Source organism: Patiria miniata, unplaced genomic scaffold (genome assembly GCF_015706575.1).
Source record: "Patiria miniata isolate m_02_andy unplaced genomic scaffold, ASM1570657v1 HiC_scaffold_29, whole genome shotgun sequence".
In the NCBI taxonomy this organism is placed as follows: Eukaryota; Metazoa; Echinodermata; class Asteroidea; order Valvatida; family Asterinidae; genus Patiria; species Patiria miniata.
In genome coordinates this window covers 645098-663371 of record NW_024037068.1, presented here as the reverse complement: position 1 = coordinate 663371, position 18274 = coordinate 645098, and the positions used below count along the sequence as shown (strand labels likewise).

Here is an 18274-nt window from a genome sequence, read left to right as displayed (position 1 = left end):
GATTGTGATTGGTCAATTTCGATGCCATGTTTTTGTAATATAATTAACAACCTGTACAAAAATGCTGCGCATCGTGGGCGTAATGTTTACGCACACAGGGAGCTCGCATTACGCGCTTATAGAAGGCACCTGCTGATTGGTCAGTTTCTGGAGGTCATACACAGTCTAGTTGCATAATTTATCGCCGAATCTGTTTACATGTACGTATCATAGACCATGGTCGGCTTCGCCAGGGCCAGGGTCTATTACATAGACCTCCCCCCCCCCCCCCCCGCAGCAAAAAAAGGAAAGTAACAGAAAACATAGTGTATGCCTGCTAAACTCCAGACAGATTTCCAACACCCCCTCCCAGAGCCACACCTGGATACGCCCCTGTTTTAGGTCACTGTTTAAGACACTGACATTTAAAGCCCTTGAGAATTTTCCGTACTTAATTTTTGTCTCATAATTTCACAGAGACAAAAGCGAACGTATGGAGATGCCTTCCCAACTATGATGGAAGAATATGAGCAAGATGAGGGAAGAAAGAAGAGTAAGCTTTGTCTTCAAGAGGTAATTAAGGCCATGACCTTTAACAAACTGTACATAAGAATGTTTACATGTACATATATTTTTTAAATTATTTTTTTAGTATGACAATCAATTTTGATGACCACACATTGTTCCAAGAAGAATGAGAAATGGAGGAATAATGTTTGTTATATTGTTTATGGACAGATAAATGGAATAATCGAAGAAATTCCTGAAGATCCTGTGGATGAAAGGCAAATGAACATAATGCAAGAGGTAGGCTTTCAGTTTTCTTAAATGATGCGTTGATTTCTTGTCAATGGGGGCTGACGACCCAATTGAAAAAATTGAAGAAAAAGAGGAAAATTTGACGAACAAAAGGTAACGAGTAGAAGTTGAAATACTAAAATATGATATAATAGAGGAAAGATAATGTTTGAATGATGCACACATCGTATAACATGGAGGTACCGGTAAGTGTGAGAAATGCAAACGGGCAAGTATCGGGGTGAAAAAAAAAACTTTCAAAATTTTGGGGAAAAGTTTGAAACAAATGAATATAAAGTGGAGAAACCAAAAACTATGTTACATCAGGAGAGAGGAAGTATTTTTTGTAAGCACGCTTCTAGCAGCCCGCAGAGGGTTTTGTTTTTACAATTGGTAATACCGGTAGTAGGGAAACAAATATCACAATGGAAAGAGGGACATCCGTGCACTTGAATACATTAATAGGGGGGGGGGGGGGGGAGAGAATGAGTTGCAGTGAATCAAATATATGTACATGATTGATCAGTGAACAAATCTACATACTGGTACGGTACATTTATACATTTTACGTGCATGTACCTATTTTCTTTCTTTTTATAGATCTGCGAGGGGACTCAAAAACTCACGCTTGCATGTGAACCACCCGCTCCAAATTACCAACCAGCCATTGCATACTGGTCTGATGAGCCACCAGCACTGGACCCTGGAATGCACATGTACAAGTAGCTGGCACAGCCAAGTCACTCGCATAAAAGTACCGGTATGTGGCCTGTTAGTTTAGCAACAAAATTTAATGAAATATTGTACCATATTGAACCTGTGCACGAACAACAGATGGAATTGTCATTTCCACCCCCCTCCCCCACTTTCCCCATTTGTGATCAATTTTACTTTGTTTTATTATTAGTAGAGGACACCCTGACGCTTGAACCGAACACACAAACGACGGGAGCTGAGAGAAATCGAGGCCTTCAAGTTTGTAGCTATATCCCCAGACCATGACTTCTTGATTATTATTAGGGCATGAAATTGGATTTTTCCTCAGTCATGAACGAAGTCCTTAAAAAAATTTCAATGGTAGACTTTTTGCCAACTTGTTTACTAAAAAGTACAACCACTCGTTGGTATCCAAGATGAAATCAGACTGGAAGCAGCAACCTCGGCAACAGCAAGATCTTCACAGGAACCAAACCACCTTCTGTCACGAACTGGCTCCCAACAGCATCTGAAACCAAGGAAGCCGTTTGCCTCGGATGCCAAGGAGCTGACTAAGACCTCTCAGCCAAAAGAGACCACCTCACACTGGACCACCAGGACTCAAGTGGTATTCAGCACCGCCGCCCTTGCAGCTGTTTCATAGTGGATCCGTGAGTGGATGTATATGACTGAAGAAAAACCAATTTCATGCCAAAAGTCACAATTTGTTTAAACGTTTAACCTTTAAATTAAAGGGCCCATGACATGCATTGACCTATCGCCGTTTGCGAGTTAGCCACGGCCCTTAGACAACTCTATGAAATTTTTGTACACTAAGTTTTGTTTGTCTCACATTTTGCGTGTTCCGCTTCCATTCGAATATAATTGGACAATAATACCACAAACTGCGTTGACGTGATTTTAACGTGATTCTACCACGATAGGTCCATTTTACTGGGGCTAATATTGCCGGGTATGTGCAGCTTTCTACTCCTTGGAAATGTATGAAAAGTATTTGACATCCCTTTTTGGTTGTTATTGAAAAGTGCACTTTTTTTTTTAATATTTCAAGTTTTCCATGCTTTCCTTGACAAATTAAATGAGGGCGCTGCTGCTGTGAATTCATTTCAGGCAGACACTGTTCAGCTGCATGGGCTTTTCTGTTCAAGTAGTGAGCCCAAATGTTGCTCATTGAAAGCATTTGTGGGGAAACTTTGCTCACTGGCCTAATGTCATGAACTGAAACAACAACGAATCGCCAAAGAAAAGAAAATTTGCCATATAGCAGAATATCCAAAATTGAGGAAAATTTTGATGTTGAAATAGCGGCAATATTGAGGTATCGGCCTGAAATGACATCACACTGTTTGTTCATGAATATGCAAAAAAACAAAAAGCATAAAAACCAAAAAAGCACCAAAATGCCCTTAATTGAAAATGGCAAAATCAGTGTTGTAGTTCTTGCACTTGGTACTCGTACTCGAGTACTATTTGAATTTCCAAAGATTGCATTAACAAAAATTACATTGCATGGGCCCTTTAAATGAAATTTGAAAATTAGTGTACATGAAAATTGGAAGTCCTTTTCACACTATAAAAATCAACACAGCTCCACCATAAGCAGTAACGGGCCCCATTGAACACACGGGTGGGCAAAGCATACAGTTCACACTTACATCGGTGTGTACCCAGGTCAGCAAATGTTTTGTTTTCCTACCCGGGGTAGAGCTTCTCAACCCTGGTCCCGACCTGGAATTTTACCCGTGCAGAGAGTACCTGACCCGTGTAGAAGCCGTGTTGGATTCGTTCTAGTGTGAAAGGGTTTCCTGAAATCTCTGAGATTTGAGATAGAGTGAAAGGCTCTATAGGTGCAGGAATGAGGGGAAATCTATTATGCACCGTTTTGCTTTGTACCATTGCTTACATGTAGTCAGTAGAGCCATTTATAGAAGTAAGGCTGATTGATATTTTACTTGTTTAATTAAAGCAAGACATTAGACCCTCAGGATAGAAGGAAAACGTGTCCTGCAGACCCCTAGAAGTGTAATGTCTACACTACAGAATACTGAAAATGGAGGAAATAATATGAAATGAACAGAGACACAAAATCCTGATCATTAGGAAAGTATCAGGCCTGATTTGAATAACAGTGACGGTCCGCAATTTTAACATTACAAATTATAATTAACTCTATCTCCCTAGGCATTTTTGCAACGATGCAACCGCAATCCTGCAAACTCCTCCAACTGCCTCTATATGTAAAAATTGCATGTATTCACTGACTCAATCATCCAAAATCATCTGTTATTTCTCAAATGTGGTCCTTAGAGGGGTGAACACTGCCTCAATCCTGCAAAATCCTTCAGCAATCACTTTCAATATGTTGAGGCAGAGCCAGTGACATCCTGGAGCATATTGCAGAGGATTTCAAGTACATTGTATAATCTAGGCCTAAATTTATGCGCGGCTGAGCATAAACAACACAAGGTCCGCCCCAAGACCTTGACACAGTGCATCCTCCAAAATCAGCAACACTTATCCACGTAGCCAAAATCGTCCATTTTGCAAAGAGGATTTTGGAGGATTTTGGAAGGTTAGTGTAATAAAATTAATTACTTACCGGTACTTCCTCCTGATAATGAAACCAGGGAGTCCTCAAAAGTCCCCAACACAATTTCTTTCAAGCCTGAGGAATACTGTAGAAAGTGATAATCAAGAAATGCTCGGTGTCAGTGAAACGTCCACAGGACAAAAAGCCAGACAAATATTCGGGCGCAAAAACCTACTGAATCAGGCAGTGATAAAAACAATTTGTATATCATTTGGCCCGGGTGGGAATCGAACCTCGGTCACTGAGGCAGAAGGCAAGGAAAGTACCTCTGTGGCATGCACCAACCTTTCTCCTGGAATCAATTCCCAAATAAACAATATTCATAAATACAATGTACCTAAGACAGTTTACCCATTCCCATTGGTCAAGAGCCTGTCACATGGCCAGTCTTCAACAGGTTAAACACTGCTAATACCGCTGATAATTACCAGCATTCCAGACTCCTATCCGTCTTAAATATAGTGTGTAACACCTCCCAAGCACAAATTTATTCCCTTAAAGGGCTCAGTTTAGTTTTACGTGAAACTGGCGCTGTCAAGTAAAATATTTATTAATTCGCCTTACATGCAAATATTATATAAGTAGCAAGTTTTTAAGCCTGTGCTTTCTAGAGCTAATTCATATAGTTATTGCAACACATTGCATAATTTACATGATAATTATTATCACAACTGAAGTGCTGTGGTAGCTAAATTGCATTAACGGTGCAGGGATTTTTTTAGTTTCCCAAAGTTTGTTTTCTTTACTTTTAGTTTTATTGATTAAAATCAAATCCTAAGTTTTTTTTTATATAAATTATGTAATTTTTCTTTCTAATTTTGGGGACTCTTTTGTCGCAAATTAATCACTTTTATAATTAGCGTAATTAATGATGATGCAATTGGGTGTCTCGAAATTTGGTAATTACGTCGCGGCCATTACAAAATGTTAAAATATCCAAAAAATCTCAAATTGTTAGAAATCTTGGTTTTGGACAGATTCGTCACTCCGTCAAAACGGTGACCACATATTGGTGAATGGACCTTTCAGAATTTGTTTCTCACTCACGAATACGTATGAGGTATAGTAATCGCCCAGTACCTTTGATATGTAGCGTTATAGTGCGAGGTACCCGGTAACACTGTACACGGTCCGACAGAAAGTTCAGATCATCGACTGACAGTCACTTGTAGCTCATACCGGTATTTGGGCCTCTGCTCTTGCACATTTTACCTGAAGAACAAAATCGAAATGATCAAGATTCAGAACACCAAGGTGAGGCTAGCATATGAGCTTGACCCAGAGTGCACATAATTATATTCAACTGATTCAGACTGGCTATTTATCTGCACTTTCAAAACATGGAATTTTGGGTCGGGGTGATGTAAGTGGAATTAGGTTTTGACCTTCACCGACGTACCATATAAACACTGCATGGTCAATGTGTTACCTCCCGAGTGAAAGTTTAAAAAATCAGTTGGCTGGGACTCGAACCCATGACCTCCTGCTTTCCAGTGCAGATGTCTTACCACTCGACCACCGAGCTAACGGATGGGTTGGCTGGTTTGAATCTGATGTACATAATAGCAGGTACTAGAAAGCACTAGAAAGCAGGAGGTCGTGGGTTCGAGTCCCACCCAGGTGATTTTTTCCAACTTTCATTTATAGCAGAGAACTAAAGGTCAACAAGTGGCTCTCCATAATTACCCATAATCTTATGCAGGCAGGGGCCCAAATGGTGTCTTTTCAATGAATATTCAATGTCCGAAAAATGAAGTCAAATTCATAAATTATTGAAAATAACTAATAGTTTAACTACATGTACATTCAATTAGTTTCCTCTTTTTGCACTGTAAATAAGCTTGTTTTTGATAAAATTATGCACATCAATTGTTATATGCCCCCCCCCCCCCCCCCCCCCCGGCCCCTGTGCTACCCTAATGACCAAAACTTAACATACCATACAGGGCAGGACGGGGTGGGGGTAGGTTGGGGAACAGTAGGCCTAATTATACCTAAGACCATAAAACTAAATGGGTAGAATTCATTCCACACGTAGCTGTATTTAGAATAACTTTTAAGTTGCGGTAGTTTTGTTAATTATCTTACTGGTATTTGGGCAATAAATCAACGCAAAAGGCATGAAACGCATATGACATCAGTGGTGAATTGTGTTAAAGATTTTAAGAAAATGACCATTAAATCTGCAGCCGATTTCACAAAACAGTGCGTAACTTACGCCACGCAAAGGATTTAAGCGACAAATTTGTTGCACAACTACCTGCGCAATAAGCTTAACACCTATTTCATGAAACTCGGCGTAGCTGCGCAATGTTTCAAATAATCTAAATATATTGGACGAGAGAGCACTACACCCTGACTACAATACCCATCTACACATGGGAATAACCTAAATATAGTTGGGACAGTCCCATCTGTAGTTGGGCCATTGCTGTAGTTGGGACGTTTCAGTGCCATTTAATACACCTTCACTAAGCTTGCAAGGGAAACCCCAATTAATTGAATTTTGTTGAATTTCCGATAAATTCAAGAATTTCCAATAAATTTCCAAATTTTCCAATAATTAGAGCTGGGATATTCAAATGTAATACTCCTTGGAATTGGAAAGGTGTTCCCATCCGATGATGATCAATTTGTTGAATGAAACAGTGCAAGCAATATTATCACATTAATTGTTTTTGCACTATCAATGTATTTCCCCAGTAATTTTCAGAGACATTTTTGGTCATCAAATTAATGCATCCAAATCAGAAACAATTTACAGCACAAGGTAGTCTATGTTATGCCAAAAAAAACAAATTCAATGGCAGATCCAAGGTTATTTATTTACATCATACATGGGAAAATCCCAAAATTTCCTTACTCAATATAGCACACCTTGATTCTCAGTTTATAAACTGAATGAAACGCCTGATCTCCCCCCCCCCCTTCCCACCCACTGACCCCCCCCCCCCCTCCAAATCCACTGGAAAAGCCTGGGACTTCAACACCCACCATTTTTTAAGTATCAAAATGGAAAAAAATGTTGCAACCTGACAGTAACGGCACTAGTACCATTGTGTACAAAGTCTTTGGAGAGTCCAAAAAATGGAAGAAAAATGCAAGCTGACACCACTTCTGCAGTTGTGTACAAAGTCTATCTTTCTATGGAGAGTCTCATTTCCTAACAAAATTGGAAATGTTTCTCGGTCCAAGATTCATGTCTTATCATCATGCATTGTCATGACCATGTTGACCTTCAAAGTTCATTGAGATGATATGAAGAAAAAGTGGCGTAAGGTTGCAACATTTCTTCCCAAAAGATGTTTAAAATAATGTTATTCCCAATTAACAACAGTGAATAATGCAGCAATGTGAATGGAGGAAAATTGATTGAAATGAAAGTTTTCTGTATTCAAACTTGTTCAGTCATGTTTGTTAAAATTACAGACACATCACACAGCCATTCAGATGTGCACAAATTGTCGCCGGATGTTGGTAAAACAAGGAACGGTGGAACGGTGGAAGCATGCAAACACACAGACAACAGTAGCTATTTACTTACAGTCTGTACAGTGTAATGTCACTTCTTTTATCTAGCATTAGATCTTTGATTAGTTCAAGAAAAGTGGGGAACAGACATGCAGCTATGTTTGCACGGTACGTGTGCGGACTCGACATTGCGTGGGATTTAAATTAACGATGGCGATAGAGGGCGCAATTACATTAGACCAACGTGTAAGTGACCTCGAAAAATAGATTTTGTCAAACACATCCAGGGTCACTAAAAGGCTTGAAAAAATTGTTATAAAGCTGATTTTTGATTTTTACTAGAAACACTTCTCCTTCCAGATTCAAATAATTAAATTACTTGGCACAATGACGTGCATTGAATAACACGCGGCCGGATTCGATGGCCCGCATTTTTCGAAATATGATCCCGATCATTTCGAAAGTTTTTAGAGGCCGGAAAATTCTTCTTTTTTTAAGGCCAGCACAGGGTAAAGTACGGGAACTGATACCCATGTTATTTCCGGACTGGTTTTTTTTCTGGGGACACAATATCTCGATCACGCAGTAAACAATTTTGTAATTGTAAAAGTCCATTTATTTTTGCGACAAGTTATAGGCTGATTTTCAAGCCTAGATATATGTCCTGCTCAGCTGCACATGCCCAGAAATATATCAAACCTAGAATGTAAGTATCGTTATAAGGAATCTGTGTGACATGAACGTTAAAATAAACTTGTAATAAGTTTAAACGTGTACAGTACAGGAAAAGTTGACCCATCGGAACTATGTGACCCAGTTTCATGACGTGAGGAAGTTTATAAACTGCTGAAGGGAAGACGGATAGTAAGAACGGACTTGTAGAAGTCTACGGGGAATCCCCTGCACTTTGTTCACCCCGGATCTATCTGCAAATACTACATTTGTATTGCGTGAACAGGATTACCCAGAACTCTGATGAGATTGTACAGTGTTCGGGGAAAACTGTACAGTTGCTTTTGTGTACTTAAGGTATTACACGTGCCGCACCAACTCCGGAAATGTGTAAAGGCTTATATTAAACTGTTGCACGCATAACATGAAGTTATTTATTAAGCTGAGTGGAGAAGATCAACTTCGCTATCTTTTTTGCTGGTTAGAGTTAATAATCATTTTTAGTTCGTCACTCAAAACAATATATTCATGCGAGAAGAAGATGCCTGTGACAGCACTTCTTACGAAAGGTAAGATCAGCGTTTCTGTCCGGATTTGTCATTTCAAAGCATTACGTTCGACTATTTTTTCATGACCAAATTAATTCCCAAATGAGTTAGAATTAATGCACATTAGTTAAAGATGGAATGTCCGGGATCTCTTTAACGTCTTCGTTTATTATCCATGTAAGATTTGATAGACATGAATTGAACTTCGTTGACATTGAATGCTTGCAGTCAAAAGATCACACACAAAAATATTCCTTTGAAAAACAGGCGAAGGTAGTGAAGAGATGACGATTCACGAACTAAATGGTCACGTGGACCATCTTGAGATGGATGTCCCGGATGCGGTTGCTAAGGCCACAACTCCTACACCTACAACTCTCGGGAAATCTCTCAGGTACTTTCAATAGAAACCAGCTCTATTCATATGGGCGTCGCCAGGATTTTTTTTAGGGAGGTACAAAGCTCATTTTCCCAAAATCGTTATACTTTCTCTAGCATTTTCTTAATTCATCATTTTTGTTTTGGGGGGGGGGGCATTAACCGCCCCATTGACATCCTGGCAGACGCCCATTTTGTTAAATGTGTGATAAAATATAGCAAATATGACTTCGCACCTCTTTTTTCCCCTTCCTTCCCCCCCCCCCTTGCCCCATCCTGGCGACGCCCATGCATACAGCTCTATTTTCTTCCCCTTTGGGGAAGGGGGGGGGGAGGTTGAGTAGTCTTTATAATGGGCACCGTGGATTACGGGTGATACTCAGTCTAGGGGGAGGGGGAGTTGAAAATCCTTGTGGTTAATTAATGTGGACATCTTTGTAAGTTTTCATCATTTTAAAACTGGGAAAAATGTTTTAAATTGGTTATTAAAAATACTGGAGCATTTTTCTGTGTGAATATTTGTATCATTGAACCATATTATCCTGACTAATTGTGCTTCCACTTAGTAACCGGTACGTTTGATATGTAGATGCAGTTTCCACAACGACGTATCACCAAAGAAAAGAAAAGTTGCAAGAGCAGAATGTCCAGAATTCTGGCCAATTTTGGTGCTGAAATAGATAGCTGACATTGATTGAGCCTGAGATGAGGTTTCTGTCTGAAATGACGTCATACATTTGCTCTTGAATATGGAAATTCGCATCCGCATAAAACCAACAAGTTACATGCCGACAAACATCCACGTTGGGCCTACCGACTAAAACCACGAATTGACAAACTGTGATTGCTCAATCCACAAAGGGACAAATTGTCATGTGGTAATTTGTGGTTTACAAGTTTACACATTCCTGTTGTTATTGTCATCGCATTTTGGGGGGGAAAAGAAAAAAGAAGAAGAAGATATTTTCACTTTTTACTCACCGTATTACGAAGACCCAGAGGGGACATCTGGGACATTAAGATTTTTGCTCCAATTATCGTACATACGTAAAATTATCACGTATACGTACGTGATGATATTACGTACGTACGTGAATACATACGGGTACGTAATACGAAACAAACATCTTCATGTCCCCGATGTCCCCTCTGGGTCTTCGTACCTTTTGCATTTAAAACATAATTATAAGACAACGTTTGTTGCACCGGAGAATTCAAAGACAAAACGCACTTTGATCATCACAGTAATAGTAATAGTTCAATTTGAAAAGGTGGTTATTCTTGGATAATTTTTTTTACAGAAGTCTGAAAATTAACGAAGTGTCGGCACAAGACGATGACGAAGAAAGTCTGCCGGCAACTGGTAGCCAGTCAACGAGCTGCATTCATCGCCACATGGCCACCGAGTTCACGTATGACATGTCCCACGCGTCACGCGGCAAAGTGCTCATTGTCAACAACGTGAACTTTGCGCCGGCCACGAACATGAGCAAAAGGGCGGGAAGCGAGAAGGACGCAGACGAACTGGCGGATGCCCTGCGACTTTTGGGATTCGGCACGGAACGATACAAGGATCTGACGTGTTCTGAACTTGAGAGAGTTTTCCAAAATGGTGAGGACCAGCTAGGCCTATATCCTCCGTGATATGTGAAACGCCAACAGAGGCATATGTATAATGTCATCACGAATCGGTGATGCACTTTTGCAATTTGGTGATGGACTTCCGCAATCGGTGATGGAGTTTAGCGATCGGTGATGAACTTGTCGATCGGTGATGGACTTTGCATTCGGTCGTGACCGTAGAGCTATATTAAATTAATATAGCTCTATGGTCTTGACGGACTCTCGCAATCGGTGATGGGCTGTTGCACGGATGATGGGCTTGTCGGTGACGGACTTTCGTGATGTTATCACAGTCTCGATGCTCACTTAAATACCGCTTTGGCGTTCCATACTATACTAAGATATCTGCTCGTGCCCATCAACGAATTCCTTTTCCTCTCTTTCCATGAATGTTAATTTTTTATGTTTTATTTGACGAAAAAAACACACCCAAATGCAACCCTCTAAAAAAGGCTTTGATTCCGTTTTTGTTTTAACACAGTTTGAGAATTTAATAAATGAATGAATTTAATAAATTTGCCTTGTGAGTAAAAGGTTCCCAGTCCTCATATTGTGAATTCTGATGCATGAGGCGGGAACAAGTTTACCCTTTAGAATTTAATAATTTCCCGACCACTAAAATAAAATGTGAAATTGCAAAACAATTATTGCAAAACTAAACGAGGGCTAATTTTAAGCTCGATGTTTTATATTTAAAATTAAACAAGTTTTTGTATAGCATTTAAAAAATATACATGCATGTATTTTTTATTTTTTCGGGATGATACTCGAAAATAAAACGGGTGTCCATCTTTTCTTTTCTTGCAGTGTCTGCGCAAGATCACAGTGACTGCGACTGTTTCATGTTTTGCATTATGACGCATGGCTCAAACAGCGTGATATATTGCACAGACGGTGTCCTGTACTTAGAAGACCTCATGCAAGAGTTGAAGGGAGATCGGTGCAAAACTCTTGCTGGAAAACCCAAAGTCTTTTTCATTCAGGTAAAATATTAGAGTGTGCTCTTACCTGCCAAATGCAAAGTTAAACCAACAGAGGGCGTCACAGCCTTACAAGTTTATTATCAAGTTCATTAATAAAACTGTTATTTTTGCAAATATGTTGCAAACTTCGGAAGAAGAAAAGTGCGCAGTAAACTGAAAACCAAACAAAAAAGTCTCATTGCCCACGCTTTTCAGCTATTCGAGTTGATAAAATCGAGAACCTATTCTTCCTTTGCTCCGGTCCCCGTCCATACAGGCTTGCCGTGGGGAACTTCTCGACAACGGAGTTGAACTTCCCGTGGACGACCAAGGCACAGACGAAGTTGACAGCGGTGGCACACTGTCTATAACGCCGGTGATTCCCGCTGAAGCAGACTTTCTCGTAGCGTATTCATCACCTCCCGGTAAGCAACATTGACATGATTGTGAATTCACATTCGAACTTGAAATAATTCAGAGAATAACAAATAATCGTGCAACCAAGTAAATTATTTTTGTTATTAAACAAAAAGTGCTCCGAATTCACCTGTACACAGCCCCATTAGATATCAGAGGAATAATATCGATTCTTCTGACATAGTCCGAATATCATCCGCTGCATGCCGCGCTCCGAGCCCCGCTCCGGCCGAACGAACGTCCCATTGAAACGCAAATCTAATATCGATCGGTGTGCCAGCAAATCGGAGCCGATTGGTCGATAGCTGTCAGCTCCCGAAGTCACCTACAGAAGATTTCCACTGATTGGTGGAAAGTTCGCTGCGTGGTCGGTTCGTGAACAAAACCCCCCAAAAACCACGATTGGAAGGCTTGTGATTGGTCGATGGCTGTGAGCTCACTAAGTCACCGACGGAAGATTTCCACCGATTGGTTGTTGTATTAAGCTCAACATGCGCATGTCTTCCACTGCACATATAAATTTAAATAAAGGCACTATGGAGGAAATACTCAAAAGCATTGCGAGCAATTGGGATGAATGTTATTATTACACAAGTTGTATTTTCTTGGGAATAGGTTACTTCTCATGGCGGAATGTCTCCTTGGGGGCGTGGTTTATCCAAGCTCTGGTTAAGGTACTGAAGGATCATGGACCATCGCTGGAAATCAACCAACTCTTGACCAGGGTGAACCACGTGGTGGCGTACGAGTACAGCTCCAACTCGAGCATGCCTGACTTCGACAACAAGAAACAGATGCCGTACTACACGTCAACGCTGACTAAAGAGCTTTACTTCCATTCAAATAACCATTAATATGTGCAGTAATTTCATCTCAGTTTTCATTGCTGTATAGTGCATCTGCTTTTGTTTGGATGTTATCCATTTACTTTTTACATGTAATGTATTAAAGTAATAGTATACTTGTCATAATAATATAAGTAGCAGTATTATAACTCTATCTTAGTTGTAAACAAGGGCGGATCGGGGGGGGGGGGGCAAAGGTATTCCTAGAAATACAGGATGTATTAAATTGAATTTTCGTGTAGTGAATTGTCATTATGTTTAACATTACGAGATATTATTTCATAAGACACCGACAAATGATGAAGCTGTAGTGACCGTAACAGTACAGTGTTTTAAGCGCCACCAATGCAATCCGAATGAAAGTCAATGTGGATTTTTCGCGTGTAAGACACTATATTGTTACGATCATATTATTTTTATTGATGGACTGTTTCTCCTGATATTCAATACACCTCTGACACACATTGTGAAATAACAGTGGTCAAAATTTGAGTTAAATACAATGTGTATTTCTTGAGTTTTTCATCGGAAAACGAGTTGTTCATTTTGTGCAAAAGTGCAGCATCGGCAGGTCTCGCACGTTAATATTCTTTCAGTAGAGGGCGCGCCACATAAATAGTGGTCTCTTTAATCATCTGCCACCAAACTCGTTTGGGGGACAACAACTCCAGAAACACAAGATGTATTAAATTGAATTTTCGTGTAGTGAATTGTCATTATGTTTAACATTACGAGACTTAATTTCATAAGACACCGACAAATGATGAAGCTGTAGTGACCGTAACAGTACAGTGTTTTAAGCGCCACCAATGCAATCCGAATGAAAGTCAATGTGGATTTTTCGCGTGTCAGACACTACATTGTTACGATCATATTATTTTTATTGATGGACTGTTTCTCCTGATATTCAATACACCTCTGACACACATTGTGAAATAACAGTGGTCAAAATTTGAGTTAAATACAATTTGTATTTCTTGAGTTTTTCATCGGAAAACGAGTTGTTCATTTTGTGCAAAAGTGCAGCATCGGCAGGTCTCGCACGTTAATATTCTCTCAGTAGAGGGCGCGCCATATAAATAGTGGTCTCGATAATTATCTGCCACCAAACTCGTTTTGGGGGGCAACAACTCCAGAAATACAAGATGTATTAAATTGAATTTTCGTGTAGTGAATTGTCATTATGTTTAACATTACGAGACTTAATTTCATAAGACACCGACAAATGATGAAGCTATAGTGACCGTAACAGTACAGTGTTTTAAGCGCCACCAATGCAATCCGAATGAAAGTCAATGTGGATTGTTCGCGTGTAAGACACTATATTGTTACGATCATATTATTTTTATTGATGGACTGTTTCTCCTGATATTCAATACACCTCTTACACACATTGTGAAATAACAGTGCTCAAAATTTGAGTTAAATACAATTTGTATTTCTTGAGTTTTTCATCGGAAAACGAGTTGTTCATTTTGTGCAAAAGTGCAGCATCGGCAGGTCTCGCACGTTAATATTCTTTCAGTAGAGGGCGCGCCACATAAATAGTGGTCTCGATAATTATCTGCCACCAAACTCGTTTGGGGGGCAACAACTCCAGAAATACAAGATGTATTAAATTGAATTTTCGTGTAGTGAATTGTCATGATGTTTAACATTACGAAATTTAATTTCATAAGACACCGACAAATGATGAAGCTATAGTGACCGTAACAGTACAGTGTTTTAAGCGCCACCAATGCAATCCGAATGAAAGTCAATGTGGATTTTTCGCGTGTAAGACACTATATTGTTACGATCATATTATTTTTATTGATGGACTGTTTCTCCTGATATTCAATACACCTCTTACACACATTGTGAAATAACAGTGCTCAAAAGTTGAGTTAAATACAATTTGTATTTCTTGAGTTTTTCATCGGAAAACGAGTTGTTCATTTTGTGCAAAAGTGCAGCATCGGCAGGTCTCGCACGTTAATATTCTTTCAGTAGAGGGCGCGCCACATAAATAGTGGTCTCGATAATTATCTGCCACAAAACTCGTTTGGGGGGCAACAACTCCAGAAATACAAGATGTATTAAATTGAATTTTCGTGTAGTGAATTGTCATGATGTTTAACATTACGAAATTTAATTTCATAAGACACCGACAAATGATGAAGCTATAGTGACCGTAACAAGTACAGTGTTTTAAGCGCCACCAATGCAATCCGAATGAAAGTCAATGTGGATTTTTCGCGTGTAAGACACTATATTGTTACGATCATATTATTTTTTATTGATGGACTGTTTCTCCTGATATTCAATACACCTCTGACACACAAGATTAACAACTCGTTTTTCGATGAAAAACTCAAGAAATTCAAATAGTATTCAACTTAACTTTTGAGCACTGATATTTCACAATGTGTGTCAGAGGTGTATTGAATATCAGGAGAAACAGTGCATCATAAAAATAATATGATCGCAACAATGTAGTGTCTTACACGCGAAAAATCCACATTGACTTTCATTCGGATTGCTTTTGTCGCGCTTAAAACACTGTACTGTTACGGTCAATAGAGCTTCATCATTTGTCGGTGTCTTATGAAATTAAATCTCGAAATGTAAAACATAATGACAAATCACTACACGAAAACTCAATTTAAAGCATCTGTTATTTCTGGAGTTGTTGCCCCCCAAACAAGTTTGGTGGCAGATAATTATCGAGACCACTATTTATGTGGCGCGCCCTCTACTGAAAGCATATTAAAGGCGAGACCTGCCGATGCTGCACTATTGCACAAAATTGACAATTTGTTTTCCGATGAAAAACTCAAGAAATACAAATTGTATTTAACTGAGATTTTGAACACTGATATTTCACAATGTGTGTTAGATGTGTATTGAATATCAGGAGAAACTGTCTATCAATAAAAAAATGATATGATCGTAACAATGTAGTGTCTCACAAGCGAAAAATCCACATTGACTTTCATTCGGATTGCATTTGTGGCGCTTAAAACACTGTATTGTTACGGTCGATATAGCTTCATTGTTTGACGGTTTCTTATGAAATTAAATCTCGTAATGTTAAACATAATGAGAAATCACTACACGAAAATTCAATTGAATACATCTTGTATTTCTGGAGTTGTTGCCCCCTAAACAGCTTGGATGTAGATAATGTTCGAGACCACTATTTATGTGGCGCGCCCTCTACTGAAAGAATATGAAAGTGCGAGACCAGCCGATGCTACACTATTGCACAAAATTAACAACTCGTTTCCCGATGAAAAACTCAAGAAATACAAGATGTATTAAACTGAAATTTTGTGCACTGATTTTTAACAATGTGTGTCAGAGGTGTATTGAATATCAGGAGAAACAGTGCATCAATAAAAATAATATGATCGTTACAATGTAGTGTCTTACACGCGAAAAATCCACATTGACTTACATTCGGATTCCATTGGTGGCGCTTAAAACACTGTATTGTTACGGTCAATATAGATTCATTATTTGTCAGTGTCTTATGGAATTAAATTTCGTAATGTTAAACATAATTACAAATCACTACACGAAAATTCAATTGAACACATCTTGTATTTCTGGAGTTGTTGCCCCCAAACGAGTTTGGTGGCAGATAATTATCGAGACCATAATTTATGTGGCGCGCCCTCTACTGAAAGAATATTAAAGTGCGAGACCAGCCGATGCTACACTATTGCACAAAATTAACAACTCGTTTTCTGATGAAAAACTCAAGAAATACAAGATGTATTAAACTGAAATTTTGCGCACTGATATTTCACAATGTGTGCCAAAGGTGTATTGAATATCTGGAGAAACAGTCTATCAATAAAAATAATATGATCGTAACAATTTAGTGTCTTACACGCGAAAAATCCACACTGACTTTCATTCGGATTGCATTTGTCGCGCTTAAAACACTGTACTTGTTACGGTCAATATAGCTTCATTGTTTGACGGTTTCTCATGAAATTAAATCTCGAAATGTTAAACATAATGACAAATCACTAAACGAAAATTAAATTGAATACATCTTGTATTTCTGGAGTTGTTGCCCCCCCCCAAGAAATAAGTTTGGTGGCAGATAATTATCGAGACCACTATTTATGTGGCGCGCCCTCTACTGAAAGAAAATTAAAGTGCGAGACCAGCAGATCTGCACTATTGAACAATTAAAATTAACAGCTCGTTTTCCGATGAAAAACTCAAGAAATACAAATTGTATTTAACTGAAATTTTGAACACTGATATTTCACAATGTGTGTTAGATGTGTATTGAATATCAGGAGAAACAGTCTATCAATAAAATTAATATGATCGTAACAATGTAGTGTCTTACAAGCGAAAAAATCCACATTGACTTTCATTCGGATTGTATTTGTCGCGCTTAAAACACTAAATTTTTTTACGGTCAATATAGCTTCATTGTTTGACGGTTTCTTATGAAATTAAATCTCGTAATGTTAAACATAATGACAAATCACGAAAATTCAATTTAATACATCTTGTATTTCTGGAGTTGCTGACAGGCGCGGTTCTAGAACCAATATTTTTTTGGTGGGGGGGGGGGGGGGGGGGGCTAGCAGAGTGGATCCAGATTTTTTCAGGAAGGCGTGCTGAAATGTAGACCGGTTATTTTTCCAGACACTTAGGCCTCCGAAAATCAATAGGTGGGTGGGTGGGTGGGTGGAGTGTGGGGGGGGGGGGGGGGCTCATGCCATATTTTCAATGGGGAGCGCCAATAAATCCTAAAATCATTCACACTATATTAAGTACAAATGCACCCTTGTCACGACTAAAGCCCCCCCCCCCCCCCCGTAGAACCGCGCCTGGGGATGGCATAATCTAAAAAGCACGAAGATGTGAGAACTTTATTCGAGCACCGTAAAGATGTGAGAACTTTATTCGAGGAAGAAAATAGGCCTAGCCAAAGTTACTTTTTCTGCCCATCCCGACCCCGCCCATTGAAATAATGTGTAGCTTCTGCTCAATTCTCAACACTGTGCAAATCACCTCCATTTGGCGGTTATCACGCACAGGTGAAACAAAACAACTACTTATTTCGATGGGTTTAATGTCACTAAAGTGACATCACGCGCTGATTTTTCAAACTCGGTGCCACCTGCTATCTAGTAGTAATTGATTGGCGAATAATTTTGACAGTCTATTGAATGCCACGTGTATCGGCTGGGGACGTGACACAATTTGTCAATGACTGGTACCTCGCTCGGAATGTTCGTAGTCGGAATCATGCATAGTTAC

The 18274-nt window shown here is 39.3% G+C and overlaps 1 protein-coding gene and 1 long non-coding RNA gene across 5 annotated transcripts in view; one reads left to right on the top strand and one right to left on the bottom strand.

Annotated features, from left to right (window-relative positions):
• LOC119735749 overlaps window positions 1-7758 on the bottom strand; it is a 37475-nt gene extending 29717 nt beyond the window's left edge. For all 3 annotated transcript variants that reach the window (XR_005272220.1, XR_005272219.1, XR_005272221.1), the window contains exons 1-3: window positions 7629-7758; window positions 5165-5296; window positions 4094-4169 (exon numbers count right to left, since the gene is read on the bottom strand). This is a non-coding gene — a long non-coding RNA (uncharacterized LOC119735749). The remainder of the gene's footprint in view (window positions 1-4093; window positions 4170-5164; window positions 5297-7628) is intronic.
• Window positions 7759-8555: 797 nt separating this feature from the next.
• Window positions 8556-13503, top strand: LOC119735747 (caspase-7-like). Of its 2 annotated transcripts, XM_038209663.1 has the most exons (6): window positions 8558-8796; window positions 9043-9169; window positions 10455-10765; window positions 11584-11759; window positions 12016-12163; window positions 12771-13503. In XM_038209663.1, exons 1-6 carry the CDS (start codon window positions 8652-8654, stop codon window positions 13007-13009), a joined length of 1146 nt encoding a protein of 381 aa, XP_038065591.1. In that variant the 5' UTR covers window positions 8558-8651; the 3' UTR covers window positions 13010-13503. The 2 variants fall into 2 exon arrangements, with proteins under 2 accessions (XP_038065592.1, XP_038065591.1); XM_038209664.1 differs by lacking the exon at window positions 9043-9169 and having other exon boundaries at window positions 8556-8796.
• The last annotated feature ends 4771 nt before the right edge of the window (window positions 13504-18274 follow it).

Coding starts and splice junctions, on each gene's coding strand:
- LOC119735747 (XM_038209663.1), top strand. CDS start 8,652: ATGAAGTTATTTATTAAGCTGAGTGGAGAAGATCAACTTCGCTATCTT. Junction 8,797..9,042: donor GACAGCACTTCTTACGAAAG/GTAAGATCAGCG, acceptor TTTGAAAAACAG/GCGAAGGTAGTGAAGAGATG. Junction 12,164..12,770: donor AGCGTATTCATCACCTCCCG/GTAAGCAACATT, acceptor TCTTGGGAATAG/GTTACTTCTCATGGCGGAAT.